This window comes from Haplochromis burtoni, unplaced genomic scaffold, assembly GCF_018398535.1.
Source record: "Haplochromis burtoni strain Fernald_Lab_line unplaced genomic scaffold, NCSU_Asbu1 Contig_198, whole genome shotgun sequence".
Classification (NCBI taxonomy): domain Eukaryota; kingdom Metazoa; phylum Chordata; class Actinopteri; order Cichliformes; family Cichlidae; genus Haplochromis; species Haplochromis burtoni.
The window spans coordinates 168,006-184,038 of record NW_024582559.1 but is presented as its reverse complement, the minus strand read 5'-3'; the positions used below and the strand labels follow the sequence as shown (position 1 = coordinate 184,038).

Here is a 16,033-nt window from a genome sequence, read left to right as displayed (position 1 = left end):
GTCCCTAACTACAAAGGCAGTACTCGCTTTGAGCTTTCTATGATATTGAAACTCATGAACGCTCTTCGTTCAAATCTGAATTGAGTATTAAGGTGAGAGTTCTTGAAGAAAATGGAAAAAAAAGTTGCTTTGGTTCTCTCCGTTGTAGCCACATAGAAAGCTCAGACAGACTCCAAAACATTTCTATTCTCCTATTTTTTGGCTGACATGCAATTTCAGGAGACAAGGCTTCCTAAAGGCCAGCTATGCCCTTTCATTTAGGAGAAAAAAAAGGAGACACAGATGTGGGCATTCACACAAATAATTCAAGGCTTTATCATTCATTTACGTCTGTTTTTGCACAACAAAGGTGGAGAGCCCGCAGTTTTTTTTATAACCTTGTCTCCTGACTTTACAGGAAAGCCCCGGGTACACTGCCCATGCAACCTTTTCAAAGGGGGAGGGGGATACAGCATGGTCAGGTAGATTTTGTTACACTGATTTTCCATTTTAAGTGTTTACAGCTTTGCTATTTTCAAATGCATCAAACATTTAAAGGGGGAAAAAATCTTATTTGGTTTATCTGTGCTCAGAAGGACCTTTCTGACATTTTTGTCACATCTTCGATTTTTTATTTTTTATTTTTTTGCGGCCCACATAAAACTTTGAATGCATTTGAAAATGTGTTCCTTCCCAGATAGTTTCAACCCTGTCAGATAAGGAAGAAGACCTACGTGTCTGTGGAGTTTCTGCAGAGATTTCATTGGTGTAAGCTCCAACTCCGTGTTTACTTCGGGCAGCCAGCCGAAAAGTGTAAGTAGTGAAGGGCTTCAAGTCCTTCAGTAGGTACGTTGTTGTCGGCTCAAAGCTGACTCGTTTCTGGGAGGAAAGGGTGGCATTGTCACTTTGTGTATAAGATTCGTTAAACTACAGCAGAACAGAAGGAAAATCAAACGATAGGTTTTACTAAGACAGCTTTAATTTGAGCTATTGTCTCACTGAAGTCACAGATTTTACCAATAACAGTTATATCCATAGTTAAACCTCTGAAATAAACAATATCTTAGAAGTTTAACAGTGGAACAACTGCATATTCATGCATTTACTTGGTAAGGATAGATCAACTATGCAGACTAATAACATGATAAGTAGGCAAATAATAATATCATTAAACACAATAATCCCAAAAATGGTTAGAACCTTATTAATATGTTAAGGAGCATTATGGACTCTTAAGTCTTAACAAAATAGCTTAATATTAGAAAGTAATTACCTCCTCTTTGTCATCTCTCTTTCTGTATAAAAGCTCGTATCCTGTCACTTGATTTTCTTGTCCGGTTTGCGTCTGAGCGTTCCACGACAGCAAAATGCTCGTTTCTGATTTGGCTTCTCCTTTGAAGTCGGTTGGTTGGGACGGAACTGAAATTAGAGTGAAGAGATGAATTCATTACTCGTCGTGTCTTGCACTATCCACTCTCATCCGAGTCACGCGTGCACACACACTCCACTTGGCGGTTGAGTTATTGCGATAGTCTTCACAGGACTTTTTCGTGAGACATAAACAACGAGGCATTTGAATCGCTCCTTCTCACTTAAGATTACTGGCTAAAAATGTTTTTCACACTCAACATTTTCATTGCGGGGTTAAGAGTAACGATACTTTTTAGCAGCCTTTTTCCGGTTTTGTATTTTCATTCATTGTCACTTTGGCGTTTTTTTTCTTAATGATTTAAAAACAAACCCACCTCCGGTCTTTGCAATGATTTGAAGATCTGGAGAAAGAGGCCCATCACCCACTGAAGTGTAGGCTAAAATTTTGATATAGTAGGTCTTATTTGGGATGAGGCCCTGAATGGTGGCAATATTAGACCCCCGGACGATCTGCTTCTCCCAGTGGTTGGGGTGCTGGCTGGGATCCATGGTGTAGTAGACTCGGTAGCCCGTGATCTGTCCGTTGGCCTCCTCTGGCTCATCCCACTGGATGAACGCTGTGGTGGCGCTCATCATGTGACCTCGGACCTGCCTCGGTGCGGTGCTGGGTGCCTGCTCAGCAGTTTTGGCCTCAATGCTCTCGCTGGGTGGCCCTCGGCCGATGTTGTTTACCGCCACCACCCGAAACTCATAGTCGGAGTAGGGGCTGAGGCCCCCGACGCTGTACCTAGTGGTGGCTACGCCATCAATCTCTTTGTACAACTCATCCGAGTACTTGGACTTGTGCTGGATGATGTAGTAGGAAATTGGTTCAGGGTTGCCAGAGTCCCAAGCCAATGTTATGCTTGTGGCTGTGCGCTCTTCCACTACAGGAATACCAGGAGCCTTGGGCAACGCTGTGATGATAATTATAGAATGAATATTAATAAAAATGCAAAACACACAAAAGTCACATATTGGTAGAGGAATTTATTTTACATGCCGTAGAGACTTTATTTTAATTTGTTGATGGTTGACTTTTATTGATAACTTTCATTTACCAGACCGCTGCACATGAAAGTGATGAGCCACAGTGTATGTGGAGTCATAAGAGACTGTGTTGTGCGTATTCGATTAGGTGGGTGGATAGTCTTAATATTACTTTAGTTTTCCTAGTTTACAGTCGTGTAAAAAAAAGAAGAAGAAGAAAGCGACATATCATCTAATGAGTGAGATTTAAGGCTTGTACACTCCACGTTCGGCATTTCGGAGCGATGTTGTCGTTAATCTTGGGTTTCCCAGTGTTTATCACTTTAATAATTAAACAGGTAAATTTATTACTTTAATTCCCCACACCGTGGCACATGGCAAAAAGATATCAGGGCAATAGATTGTCTTTATACACCATCTGAAGTATGCTTTTGGGGGAGCTCCTGCCAGAGGGTTATATTGTGACTAATATCTCTGTGTTGTGTCTTGGAAAAACAAAGCTGAATGTCTGTGTGCGTGGCTCTGTCCCCGGTGTGCTCGTAAACATGGCGGCACCAATCGGGGGTATCTTTCTGACACACTGCAGTGTAGATATGATTACGCACAGATAAGTACCATGTCTACACCAAAGTATACTCACTATGTTTCATTCTCTAACATGCCCCCTCCTTTCTTACAAATTGCTTGCAGAAATGGTGCGCTTTTGGCTCTGTAGCTCTCCAGCTGAGAGATAAGCACTTCACTATATTCTCAGCCTGGCATCTAATGCACCGAGGCTGGTGCCAGGGCTTGTCTAAAGCTTTAAGGAATCCTCTACAGATGACTTATCGTGGCAGTGTGAGGTAAATAAGTCCCTTTAAAGCACTGCCAGTAGTCGCTGCTCGGATAGATTACTAACAAATATTAGCTGCAAACTGGAGACATACTGTATTTTGAAGTAAATACACACTCTAAGAACTGAACTATTAATACCTTTGCCTCTAGCATTGGCATTTCTATGAAAATTACAGTCTTTAATTACAGTATTAGAAGAAGAATTAAAGGCACATGTACCTTTCACTGTTATCTGTGCCGCAGCCTCTATCACCCCGAGGGTTGACATGGCTACACATGTGTAATTGGCCGATTGCCGTACGTCCGTAAGCTCCAAGACGTTACGTCCAATGGGCATATCGTCTTCCGGCGTAAGATCCTCAGCTCCCATCATCCACTTGACATATGGCATGGGGGAGCCCACAGCTACACATGTGATATTGACACTGCCGCCAGGCATGATCTCATTGTCTGTAGGTGGAATGGAGAATCGCGGTGGCACCCGTCGCACTAAAAAAAGACAAACAAATAGCATGAAAACCAGGCAGAATCTGGGGAAACCTTTACAGAAAAACGGCATTTACCCCAAAAAGAAGAAAAAATTCTTTAATGAGGATATTAACAGACTCTTAAATGTTTAATAGTGTCAAATTCTCTAAGATTTCTCCATTTATGGATGTTCTCATGCGATCCGAGACTTTGATTAAGTGGCGAATGGATTAACAACAACACAAGCACCATGCACAAAAAACTGCATCACCATCAGTACGGATGTACAGAACTGCACAAAGTGCTGGAGAGTCGACAGCACTCCACAGTTGTATGCAAACAAACAACTTTCAGGCTGCAAACTTCCAGCTGATGTGAGATAATGTGCCGCATCACATTCTCACATCACATGGACATGTAGGTCATACACTTAAAGGTTTCACGCGCGACAAACGGGAAAACTGTCTCGTGTTTTTAAGGTCACTACAATGCACTGTTAACAATGCTATAAAGATGGCTAAAAAGGTAACTGACTGTGCTATACACCTCAGATAAATGTGAAATTTATTAAGGGGAGTAGTTATACTGCCGCTCAAAGCATGAATAATTACAGTTAGTGATCCTACAATTCAATCCATGCCTCAGAACGAATCAAAATCATTTATGATGCTAATTCAAACTGTTTTCAGTATGACTATACGCCTCTCAGTACATTTTGACAGAAAGGGCTAAGAAACGTCATTCACTTTGACAGCTGTGAAATGATGTGCCATGTTAGGGATTTATAGGAAAGGATTCAATCCTAAAAGGAGGGTAACACACTTAAAGACGGATGCATCTGCAGGGTTCGAACAATGCATTGGTGCAGCCAACTTATCGGTCAATATCAGCTATTGGCTCTTATATCGGTATCAGCATATATAATGATGTTGCATAATTTGTCCACTAGAGGGAACTCTGCAAACAATCAGCAGATTAAAGACTTATTTTAAAAATAAAAGCTTATTAAATAAAAACTACTAACAAGGAGTGATAAATAACTAGGCATAAGCAAATGTTACAGAAATCTGTCTGAAAGAAAAGTATCGGCCGATATACTGTAGGGTTAAATCATCAAATATCGGCATTGTATCTGCTTGGGATCTGGGAGGGAATATCCCCTCTCTCAATGTAATTTTACTTTTTTTCTTCACTAATACAATGAAACCTCCGAAACTAGTTTTGCAGCACATCAATAATGCATTATAATGTGCTGTTCCTGCAAAAATGTGATACATTTCACTCTTACGGCAACTCTTTTTAAAAATATTGTTAGATTAAATTACTCTTAATTGTGCAGGTTTGCTCCAATAAAAGATGAATGTTAATGTGTGACGCCGGTAACACATGAATGGTATCAAGGCCTTCTGGAGCAGAGCAAGAATCAATCATGCATACAAGAACAATGTTGGCTTTAGGAGGGAACCACATGAGGGAGTCTAGGGAAAGGGGGCTGCGGGGGCAAAAGAAGCAGTAACAGGGTCAGAGGGAAGACATTGTGTCACTCGGTGTAAATGGAGAGGTTAGCCTGACACTGTTACACTGCTCTAACTGCGGCTAGCACAAGCTACGGGAGAACAGAGAGCCACAAAAGAAGATAACATCATCTTAGCACTCAGGTTTATCCAGGGGACGTAGGCACAAAGGAAATGAGGCTGGTGCTACCAGGTGCTGTTGTACAACTTCTAGCAAGGATTTAAATAAAACGTAAAGTCAGTGTTACTGCTCATGGAATTCAAAATAGATTACTCAATAAATTATTTAGCAAACCTTGAAGAAATAAATGAAGGAATAAATCACTTCTAAAGATTATAGGAATATTTGCAGTTACACTTACGCTGAGTCTAAGCTAGTTACTTGTGCTATATTTGACTAGAACTCAGACGTGCTCTTGCAGCTGCCTGCTACTAATTCACAGAGCCCATTCTGTTGAACAGGCGGCAGCTCTCCAGACAGGAAATCTAGGGGAACTGCTTGCATTATTAAATACAACGTTTCTCTCACTCAATATTTAATTAATATCCAATTGGATCACGCTCCCCACAGACATAATATTATCCTGCTCATTTGAATATCATTACATTTGTCAAGTCTTGTGGATAACGCTCTAAATACATCATTCTTTCATGACTTCCTGCGCAGAAACATCCTCATCTGAGGAAGTGGATCATCTCTAACGGCAGGATTGTTTTTAGAGCTTGATGCCTGCCTTTGGTTCCAATTACAACAAGAGGTGGATTTCGGTTAAAGATGCTCTTATCTGTGACAGACTTCTGTTAGAGGGAAGTTTTTGTGTAGACTAAGGCTTAAACTCTTGTATGCAGAGAAACATTTGACATCCACGTGAATGGAGGTGGTTTTAGTTCTAAGCACCGATAAATGAAAGACAGCGATCTTCCTAATGCTGTTTGTCATTTAGCCCCGTTCTTTTCTTTCTTGTTTTTAACCACCTTACCCTATTTCCCTGCTGTGCTGTTAGTCATCAGAGAAACCAAGCAGGAACACTGACAGGGTAGGAGCTGGGGGAAAGGGGTGGCTAGTCCAAACATTAACAGGTGACCATGCAAATAGACCGTCGGACAGATGCAAATATCATTCCTAAAACCCCACCTCAAGATGCAAAACATGCACCACCTATTGGACAGTCAAGCAAGGACCAGAGGCATTCTCAATGGGAACATGGACACTGAACGTACAGCAGAGAAAAATAATATTCAAAGGAGCAAAAAAAAGAAAAAAAAAAGGCTAAAGTAATACATCAGTTTTTTTCATTTTAAACGTCTCTAAAATGTAGCTAAAAATAAATTTAAAAAAACACTTGTTTCTGTTGTGTTCAAAAAGTAAAAAACACACCAACCTTCTCGCAGCTCTGAGGGATGTGGGGAATTTGATGCAGAACAAAATGAAATAAGGAAAGGAGAAAAACAAGGGAAACACAGAGAGTAAAAAGGCCATGTTTTAGGTGTTCAGATGCTACTTGAACAATTAGAAGGACCTTCTGTTTGGAGGGCACAGGAAGCTGCTTGCACCCAAGAGCACCAATGTTACCAAGCAAAGTCTTAACCTGTCTAATTTCAATCCTCCTAAATAAGAAGAAAAAAACATATTGTCTGCTCAAGTCATGTGGTTAGCTTCAAATATAGTAAATATTAATGTAAGTTGATTATAAAAAAATACTTTGAAACTATAATTAATGAATGCTACCCATAGGACTAAAGAGCACTGTGTATATATATATATATATATATATATATATATGTCCTAACATGGAAAGTTTCTAGATTACTGGAGCAAAAACAGTGGGTTTTGTATATAAAAGGAAAAAAAGCTTTGCATACTAAGTGCAATAGGAAGTAAGTAAGAAGACCAATGAGCTTTATATTTCAGAGGCTGTGCAGCTGTGACTGTTTTCTTTTGTCAGCTAATTTCATCTTTATTGCAGGATAACAAAATTCACAACTGTTACATAATGAAATATTATATTCCAGTTTAAACTCTCGAATTTGGTGGTTTAACATATTCATCGTCAGCAGCAAAGGTAATGGGATTAAAGGTGTCCTTCCATTGTTGACCAGTGGGTAGAAAAAGGAGCTGTTTACTGCTGGGGAAAAAAAAGTCAGGGCTGATGGAGGGGAGGGAGGACATCCGCCTCCAACAGTTAGGTTTCAAAAGCAATTAGTAGATAAAAACAGCAAGCAGTGTTAGATTCAGGATAATCGAGAGAAAAGGGCCAGAAACATGTAAAAGAGCACTTTAGGTTCAAATCAGTGCAGGTAAGTCAAGTGCAAAAACAAAAAGACCAAACCAATACCAAAACCTAAACTTAACAAATCAAGCATACTTACAATAGAGTCACACGATGTGGCCCCTGCAGACTTTATTGGCTAATTTTAAAAATTCCTCTTGAATCGTAAAGAGAAAGTTAATGTAATGTTTGACAGAAGCATGCTGGTGGTGCTTAACGCGCGCTTCCTACCTCTGACATATAGGTTTGCTGGGGCAGAGTAGCGGGTTCCATCGTTGTTGGTCGCCACGCATTCATACTTCCCCTGGTCAGACTCTTCGCTCTGCTCTATCTGGAGGGCTCCTGGTTGGGAATAGCAAACGGGGTAGCAAAGTATATTTGGTTAAAGCTATGTTGTCAGCATCAAGTTCACAAGCAAAAAAGAACCAAACGAAAAAAACAACAAACAAAAAAGCAACGGGCTCGTTTGACCTCATGGAGGTCAACGTCAGCACCCCTCATTTCTAGATTTCTTTGTCCTTCTAAGCATCAGTAGATCAGTGAAATGAACCTTATAATTAATCGATATCCAATTAAATGTATGAATAAAATGTTTATAAACTATATAAATTATATTCGATCATTTATTGTCACAGCCTGATCCACTGGCTGAGGGGAAATCGAGACTGTGCAATCGCACTGTAAGTGAGGCAAAACACTGCGATGCAAATAGTTTCCTTCAAGAAGCCTAAAGTAGCAACATGAGAAAAGAAAGGAAAAAAAAAACACATCGTCAACCAAATCCAAAGGGAAAAAAAAAAGAAAAATAACACCAAACTCAGTCGCTAATATATTTACCCTCCTAATCATCTCTTAAAAAAAAAAAGAAGAGAAGCTTTTTTACCTATAGGCTCTAACAAGACACTCATCCTAACGCCAATGGAAAAAAAAATGTCACTTTGAAAAATAGGGGCAAGCCCGTCAATGTACAACATATCACTGGACTGGTCAATATGGGGATGAGTGATACTACTTCAGGGAAACATGGATCAAACAAAAGAGGTTTACAGTATAAGAAAGCAGCATAACAAGGGAAGACAATTGAACAAAAGAATTTTAGGTATGAACTTTAGCATATTCAATCACAAATCAGGTGTATTATTCTGCCTGCAGAATAATTTGGGACTTCATTTAAGTGAAGTGACTTTTCAAAAAAAATGCAGCTCGTACCAAAAAATTGAAAAATGCTGCTGAGACATCTGGAAAAAATGTAATTGAACGTATTATGCAAGGCAAAAGCACCATATAACCCTCTGTAACAAAAGTTTTGACATGCAAATCTTAGCGAAGAAATGTATGTCGACACAACTTACAACCTTCTGACAACCCTTAGCTGAAAAATAAAATGCAATTGTATTAGAAGACAAAATTCAAAATACCGGCCTGAGCCGACAAGAAGGTAACCAGCCACTGCTTTAGCTTGTGAAAGCTACAAAAGACACCCATAAAAATCCACCAATGGGATCAGCAGTGTGGTGTCACATGACCCAGGGAAAAATGGCTTTATGCATCAACAACTCTCCGGCTCCATGTCACACGGCAAAAATGAGCCAATCGGGTCCTCGCCAGACTCTACTTGTTTGCCTTCCCAAACCCTGAAGAAAAAAAGTCAAAAAGTAAAATAGTCTCCAAACCCAAGAAAAGTAAGAAAAATAGGTGAAAGAGAAAAAAAGCACCGTAGAAACTTTATCAAAAAAGTGGTTGTTTGGGCTTTTTTGTAGAGGTACAGGAGAGGAAAGCAAATAGAAGAAATGGAAAAAAAATAGTTTGCAAAGATAGAAAGAATTCTTTGGGAGAAAAAAGCAGAGGAGAGGCAATGTTGTCGTCAGCATGCCTGCGTGATTCCACAGCATCTGTGCATATTTTTAGTGCTGAACAAGAACAGCTAAGGGGGAAAAATGCTTGGTTGTTTTAGTTGGACAAAAAGAGGGACACATGATTCGCTATGGCCAAAAAGAAAACAAAAATGAAACGTAAAAAAATAGAGTTCAAAAAAATAATTGTCATTGGATATGCTTATTCGAGCCAGGGCAAGCATATCGCAACTGAGCTAAACGGGCTCTTAAAACGAGAACATAAAGAGTAAATAAAGCGTAGACAGAAAAATGAAATACGAACGTAGTCAACGAAACAGGACAAATAAGAAGGAAGGTCCATATGAACGAAATGGGATTCGGTCTTGGTAAACAGGACAGAAATGGAGGTGATTCAAGTGAATGGATGGATTGACAGCAAGAATGAATTTGTATTATTTTCATTCTGTGAACGTCAGTTCAGCACTCTTACCTCTTATTGGTGTACCACCTGGGTGGATAATATGAATGCAAATAAGATTAGAAAGAAGAAGCATTAGTACGTGTAGATAGAGGCTGGGGGCTTTGGAAGAAGAATCAAATTAGATTTAACAGGGTACGTAAATAAAGGTACTACAGGAAAAGAGAAAGGAGAGAGAAAGAGAATAAGAACTTTTTTTTCTGTACTCTACTGGCAAAGAAAGACAGGATTCATCATAGAAAAATCACTGGTCAGAGAGACACATTGGTGTACCACGGGGAGGTGCCATTTTGGAAGTGGCAATGGCTTCTGAAGACCATCTACTGAAGGGAAAGACTTTCAGGACTTTGTGGTGTGTAAGATTGAGAGCAGAGATACTTAAAGAAAAAAAAGTGTGATCCCTTTGCTTGACCTGAGCTAAGAAGAGCTGGTCACCTCTCTAAAGGTTCTTTAAATTTCCATGCCTAAGATGTGCTGGTGTTAAAAGATTAAGTGAGTAAGCGGTGGGTCAGTAAGTGAGTTACAAACATGTGAGGACAGATCATTATCCAGGTCAGTATATGACAATGCTAAGCTAAACTTTGGATAACCGCCAGATTGGGTGACGCTACAGCTGGTAGTGACAGGACACCGTGGGGTGAGGGGAGAGTGTATGTGCCTCTAGTAGTAGCCCTGAGACTAAACTATCTGTTAGTAAAATGCATGCCATGCATTTTAATAGTTGTTGGAACATGAAAATTAGTGGAGGTGATGTGCGCTTTAGAGCTAAGCACTTACCAAAGGATTCTGTAGATTTAAAAATATAGAGAGAAGAAAGACAGCATAAGAATATGATTATATTTTTTAGGTAAGTTTAGTTAACAAGGTTTTGTTAATGCTTTATAAACTCTGAGTTGCACGTTAGCAAAAAGGATTAATGCTACACAGTTCTGTTGAAAACAAGTAGGCAAAAAGGTAAGGTTAACACGATGATTTAACAAAGAACAGCTGTGAAATCTGTGAAGACAGGGGGTCAAACACACAAGACTTAAAATTTAAGTAGTTAGGTTAATGCGCTGATATTAGCTGCTAAATAAAGTTGCAGGCTATATGTATGTATAAGTTCTATATTGCGATATTAAAATCAAACTTGAATAAATATATATATATATAATGAGTATATTGGGGTGTGTCACAGGCAAAAAAAGCAAAGCTGGCATCTAAACATTAAAGCAAGGACTGCTAAAGTCAATGAATCAAGGGGCTGAGGGGAGAGGGAAAAGCTTTACGAAGTTTTACGCACTACTGTGGCTGAATAGTCTCCAAAATTAAATGTATTTCTTAAACGTAAAAGGCCTTAAAAACAGCAAATATCTACCCCAAATTAGTTTAAGATACCTTTTGGAAAGTAAAATTTAGACAAAAGTACATTCATTTGATTTTTTGGGGGGAGGGAGCGTGTTTTCCTGTTTTAAAAGTATGCGCACTCCGTTGCAGATTCTGAATGAAGCCGAATGTTGAATATTAATTGTTAAAAGAAAAGACATAAGAACATGAAGAAAATGGTTCTAAAAAATTCTGCACCAATGCAGTGGAAAGGAAATCAACAGAAAACAGCAAAAGAATTCATTGTAAAAAAGTCACAGCAGTGAGCAATGAGGGCAGAAGTTGGGGCAGAAGCCAGCAAACACAGAGGGAGGGGGAACAATCCCAACAGCCCATGACAACACTGGAAGACAAAGGGAGACACACAAACGGACACAACACACCAGGGTGTACAGAAAGTAGAGGACAGGAAATAGTAGAAACAATGCCATTACCTACAAAATTAAAAGCCAAATGAGAAGTTAAATTATGGGAGGAAGAAGTGGATGAAAGAACAGAGGATACAATAGGGGGAGCAGATCAGATAGAAGAAAACAAGAAAGAAGACTTCCCTGTCCGGTAATTAGATTTTCAGCAGAGGAAACCTACCTGATCTGAGCTGTTTAATGCGCCCATTGTTGTTGCTGGTGTTGACAGGGAGGAAGTCTTTGAACCAAGAGATATCTGGGTCTGGGTTGCCGCTGGCAGCACAGAGCATGGTGGCAGTGCGTGTTCGCTCCACAACTTTCAACTGTGGGCCCATGTCTATGGTGGGGAAACCAGGGGGCAGCTGGTCCTCTGCAAATAGGTTATACAGACATTGTGGCATATATCAGAACTGAGCATAGCATCAAACCTTGTGCTAGGGAGGGGGAAGAGATAATTGGAAAATAAAAGAAGAAAAAAATCTTTAGCATTTAAAGAAATGGCTTGTATATATAGCAGCATTTTTGAATGACAAATACGATACAATAAGCTAAAGCTAGCAGCTAGTTAGCTTAGTGTAAAAGTTAACAGGCAGCTACTGTAAATAAACCTTGGTTTAAGGAAATAAATGAAGAAAAAGGAAAGAATTTTATAATAGGCAGCTTGGGGTAAATTAAAAATAGGAATCAATTATATGTTTTGAGTCTTTATGCTAAGCTAATTTAAGCTAGGTTAAATGACTCCTGAGAGTAATAGATATGAGAGCGATAATAATGTAATCCATCCACAGCATATAAATGCCACTCTTTCTTTTCCTGGGGGAAAGGATGGGGCTTCAGTGGCTACACGTGCAGCAGAGCTTCGATGTCCTTTGGTGATGGCAGGTGGATTTGCCGTGTTGTAAAAGCTGTCTTGTTCCCGCGCACGTCTCAACTTTCTGATTGAACAAGGGCGAGCAACATCTTGCTGCCGTTTGAGAAGTGAAAGAAAATAACTCACGCTGCACTTTTGCCCCAACCATGTTCTTTGAGCAAAACAAAGAAAATCAAAGCCCAGAGCAGTTTTGTCTGAAGCTCACAGCTCTCAACAGGAAGTATTTTCACTTTGAAGCAAGTGATGATCTCTGAGAGGCTGCAGACTCAAACACTGTCTACACCGCAAGATCCCCCATATGCAAAATATCTGCCACTCTTCAACGTTGGCTAAGTCTTAACCTGCAAAACAAGACCTGCTTGCTGCCAATGAGGTTTATGTACATCTTTAAGCTTTGCTTTCCCTGCTGCCATATCGCTAACTAGTGTCTTCTGTTGCTTTCGTAAACGGCACCTTTTTGGAAACTATTTCTTCATTAAATTTTCATGAGGCGACATCAGACTAGAAACAGCTTTGAGATGCCATAGTCTGCAGCACAGCCAAACGACAATTATGGCTGCCTTCCAACAATGCTTTTGGGTATCTGGCATGAGAAGCCACCGCCATGGATAAATCTTCTCAGAAACACACAGTATTGCAAATGAGTGATTTCAGACTGTGCTGCAAAAGTTTTCCAATGCAACTCTGTGTCCCCGACTGAACTGATGTGTAAGGTAAAGATTGCTGCATCTTTGAAAATGGACAACTATAGGCTTTTTAAAGGGTTTTGATCATTTCCAAGCCTATGGAGTGCACTCACTCCTTTTAAAAGAAGTTGTTTTCTTTGCCAATATGTGCTTTTAGATATACAGGACATCTTGTCAGGGCACAGACATGGGTGGCATCTGGTTTCTGGAACTGGAACAATGACTCCAAACGCTTTGGGTTCTCTGGGTGGAGGTGGGGGGTTAATTGGGCTTTTCTGGCATATCCCATCGAAGCTTGTGTGGATTGGGATCTGGGGCGTTTGGAGGCTGGGTCAAAACCTTGAGCACCTTGTTCTGCTGTCAGGAGGCCTCTGCCATCAGGGAGTGATGCTGAAATTGGTATATAGTTAAGCTGTGTGTCATACCATGCAGCTAAATGCCAGGAAACGAGGATTCCCAGCAGAAAGCTACATCGTAGGGTTATTCACTTAACCTGTCAGTAGTTTTAGTTTTGTGGCTGCCGAGAGCATACGTTATCTTTATCATTTCCAGCTTCCATTAAGGTAATGAAAGATGCTCTGGCTTTACTCTTGTTAAACTTTTGCAGTTATCTGGCATTGTGTCTGCTTGTTGTTGGCACAGTACGGATGCTCGTAAAAACAGCAAGCACTTAATCAAATCGCCTCCGTCACACAGTGGCTTTATTTAATTAACATCGTAAATACTAGAAAAGTATACAAGAAAAAGAACAGGGCTGATTTTTGGATCAAGTACTTAGAAATTATTCAAATATTATTCTTTTTCCCTTGGGAACTTGTTTTTGCCATGATTCATAACCCACCGAGGGTGGCTAAATGATTGATGTTCAGTCTATTGTTTTTTAATGTTCATTTAATAGTCTTCAAGAACTATTAACATTTTCCATCAGCATATATCACCTTAGAAAAAACAGGTCTACAAATTAAACACTGACTCAGTCTGAAGTGTTTAGAAGATGCAAACATGCGATACAAATCTCAGTTGTCATTCCCATAAATATAAACTGGTAATTCGGTGTGAGTTTGATAAAACAGCAACATAAAAATGTAAAGAATGGTCACATATGTTTAACTATTGATTTTGCAAAAAAGGTGCAGTACTTGAAGTCTATGCCAAATTTGGTCCCAATCACTTAGCTCCAATAAAAGCTCTAGGTTAACAACTATTAAGGAATGAACGAGCAGTTTAATGTGAGAAAGTGCACTGCTCATTCAAATGAAGAAAGACACGGAGGGAGGGGAAATGAATTAATTGTACATGGTAGCTCCTGTCCAGGCTCCCTCCAGCCTGTTCAAGGTCGAACAGACAATTAGTTGATTCTACAGTGAGTCCAAAGTATACCTGATCAAACACAATAGCCAGAGGCAAGCCTATGAGCAGGGATGCGTGTTGAATATAGTAATTAGATGTGACAATCCATGCGAATTAAAATGCAACGCTCACGAGATTGCAATGTATTCTAAAACAAAGTGCTCAAGAGATCATAATTTAGCTATCCTGTAAGTTGTTAGAACTGTTCTCGTGCTGCAGCTTTAAGGACTGCAAAAGAGGGGCAGGGGACATTTCATTTTAAACTAAGTGGTGTACTCTGCAAAATCATGAGGAATCACAGCCGTACGCCTGATTCAGCCTACTGATTAACTACAGTATCACACAGAAGAATTGTGTGAGGGGAAAAAAAAATGTGGGGTCAAGTGAACAACGTGCACTTTTGCCAAACCCATATTATCTAAATGAGTGTTACATTTCGCTAAACCATATTTTTAGTGCAGTCAGCCGGTGTGCGTCCAGACAAAATTAATGATTTGTTACAAATAGTTCTGGCCTCGTGCATGTATTCCCACTTTGACCAGAAATGTAATTTACAGCTGCTTCGTGAACCCGCGCTCATTAAGAATGGTCACAAAGTCACGACATCGACAGTGAGCTATCTGAAAACTTTCCTCGCACAGATCCCAAACTTTAGATACAACAAATGCAACTACATTCATATTCTCAAGCCGCTTGTAACTCTTAGCTCTACCCTCATTTATTTCATAGTGAAGTGAATTACCATTGTGATAATAAATAAAGGAAGGGGAAATTGAACACAATTGGAAGCTGCTGCTGTGATTAACAACTCATGTCAACAGCGCTGCTGCAGCGTTCTCCTTATAAGGCTAAGAGAGCAAAATTAAATCACATTAATTGCTCTTTAATCGCACATGTTGCACATTTTTGAAGAACTTGGTTTATTGACAAGGCATTAGAGGTAAAGACTGAAATAATTAGTCAAGCAGAGACCAAGTGGTTTGCAGTTTTTTTGACTTGCAGAGATTGTCAGTACGGAGCTGTTTCAGTGCCACTTAAAAGGTCTCAAGTGCATCCTGACAGTGGGGGAACTGGAAAAGTTTGGGGCGCTTGCATTTGTTGTTGAATGTGTAGGCTGGGGTGAATACATTATGTCCTAGGTGCCATGAAAACAGTGCTAAGCCGCTCCGTGCAATAAATGAAAGTCAAACCTGAAGGGTGAAATTAACAGGTAAAAAGCGGAATGGTTTTTACATAATTTTTCTCGCTCGCTTATTCTACCTGGCTCCGGACTGCAATCTCAAGGACACCCTAAGACAAGGGCACTTCCTGCTTTACAGACCCATACTGTATATTCAACAATGGATCTACACACTAAATGAGATGGAAGGGAGAGAAATGCTGAAGTCACCTTCTAAAGAAGTGCTGAGCACTGGTGCTTGATATAAAAAGACTCCCAATGACAATTTGCACACATTAGCCACTGCCAGGCTATCAGGCCATATGAGTGTGTGTTGCCAAGTATTGGATGAGTATAAAAAGGACATTGGCTCAAAAAGTACCTCAGTGAGCAGATTTCTGCAGAAGACATAAGGCC

The 16,033-nt window shown here is 39.9% G+C and overlaps 1 protein-coding gene across 37 annotated transcripts in view; it reads right to left on the bottom strand.

Moving 5' to 3' along the window:
- LOC102302568 (protein tyrosine phosphatase receptor type D) overlaps positions 1-16,033 on the bottom strand; it is a 205,221-nt gene that overhangs the window by 39,881 nt on the left and 149,307 nt on the right. For 16 of the 37 annotated variants that reach the window (XM_042226131.1, XM_014337755.2, XM_042226137.1 and 13 more), the window contains 9 exons: positions 11,732-11,920; positions 10,556-10,564; positions 9,791-9,808; positions 7,697-7,807; positions 6,578-6,589; positions 3,433-3,702; positions 1,725-2,306; positions 1,253-1,398; positions 714-858 (listed from right to left, as the gene is read on the bottom strand). In XM_042226131.1, coding sequence (XP_042082065.1) covers positions 714-858; positions 1,253-1,398; positions 1,725-2,306; positions 3,433-3,702; positions 6,578-6,589; positions 7,697-7,807; positions 9,791-9,808; positions 10,556-10,564; positions 11,732-11,920 — 1,482 coding nt within the window. The remainder of the gene's footprint in view (positions 1-713; positions 859-1,252; positions 1,399-1,724; positions 2,307-3,432; positions 3,703-6,577; positions 6,590-7,696; positions 7,808-9,790; positions 9,809-10,555; positions 10,565-11,731; positions 11,921-16,033) is intronic. The other 21 variants (XM_042226142.1, XM_042226143.1, XM_014337771.2 and 18 more) reach the window with 7 other exon arrangements.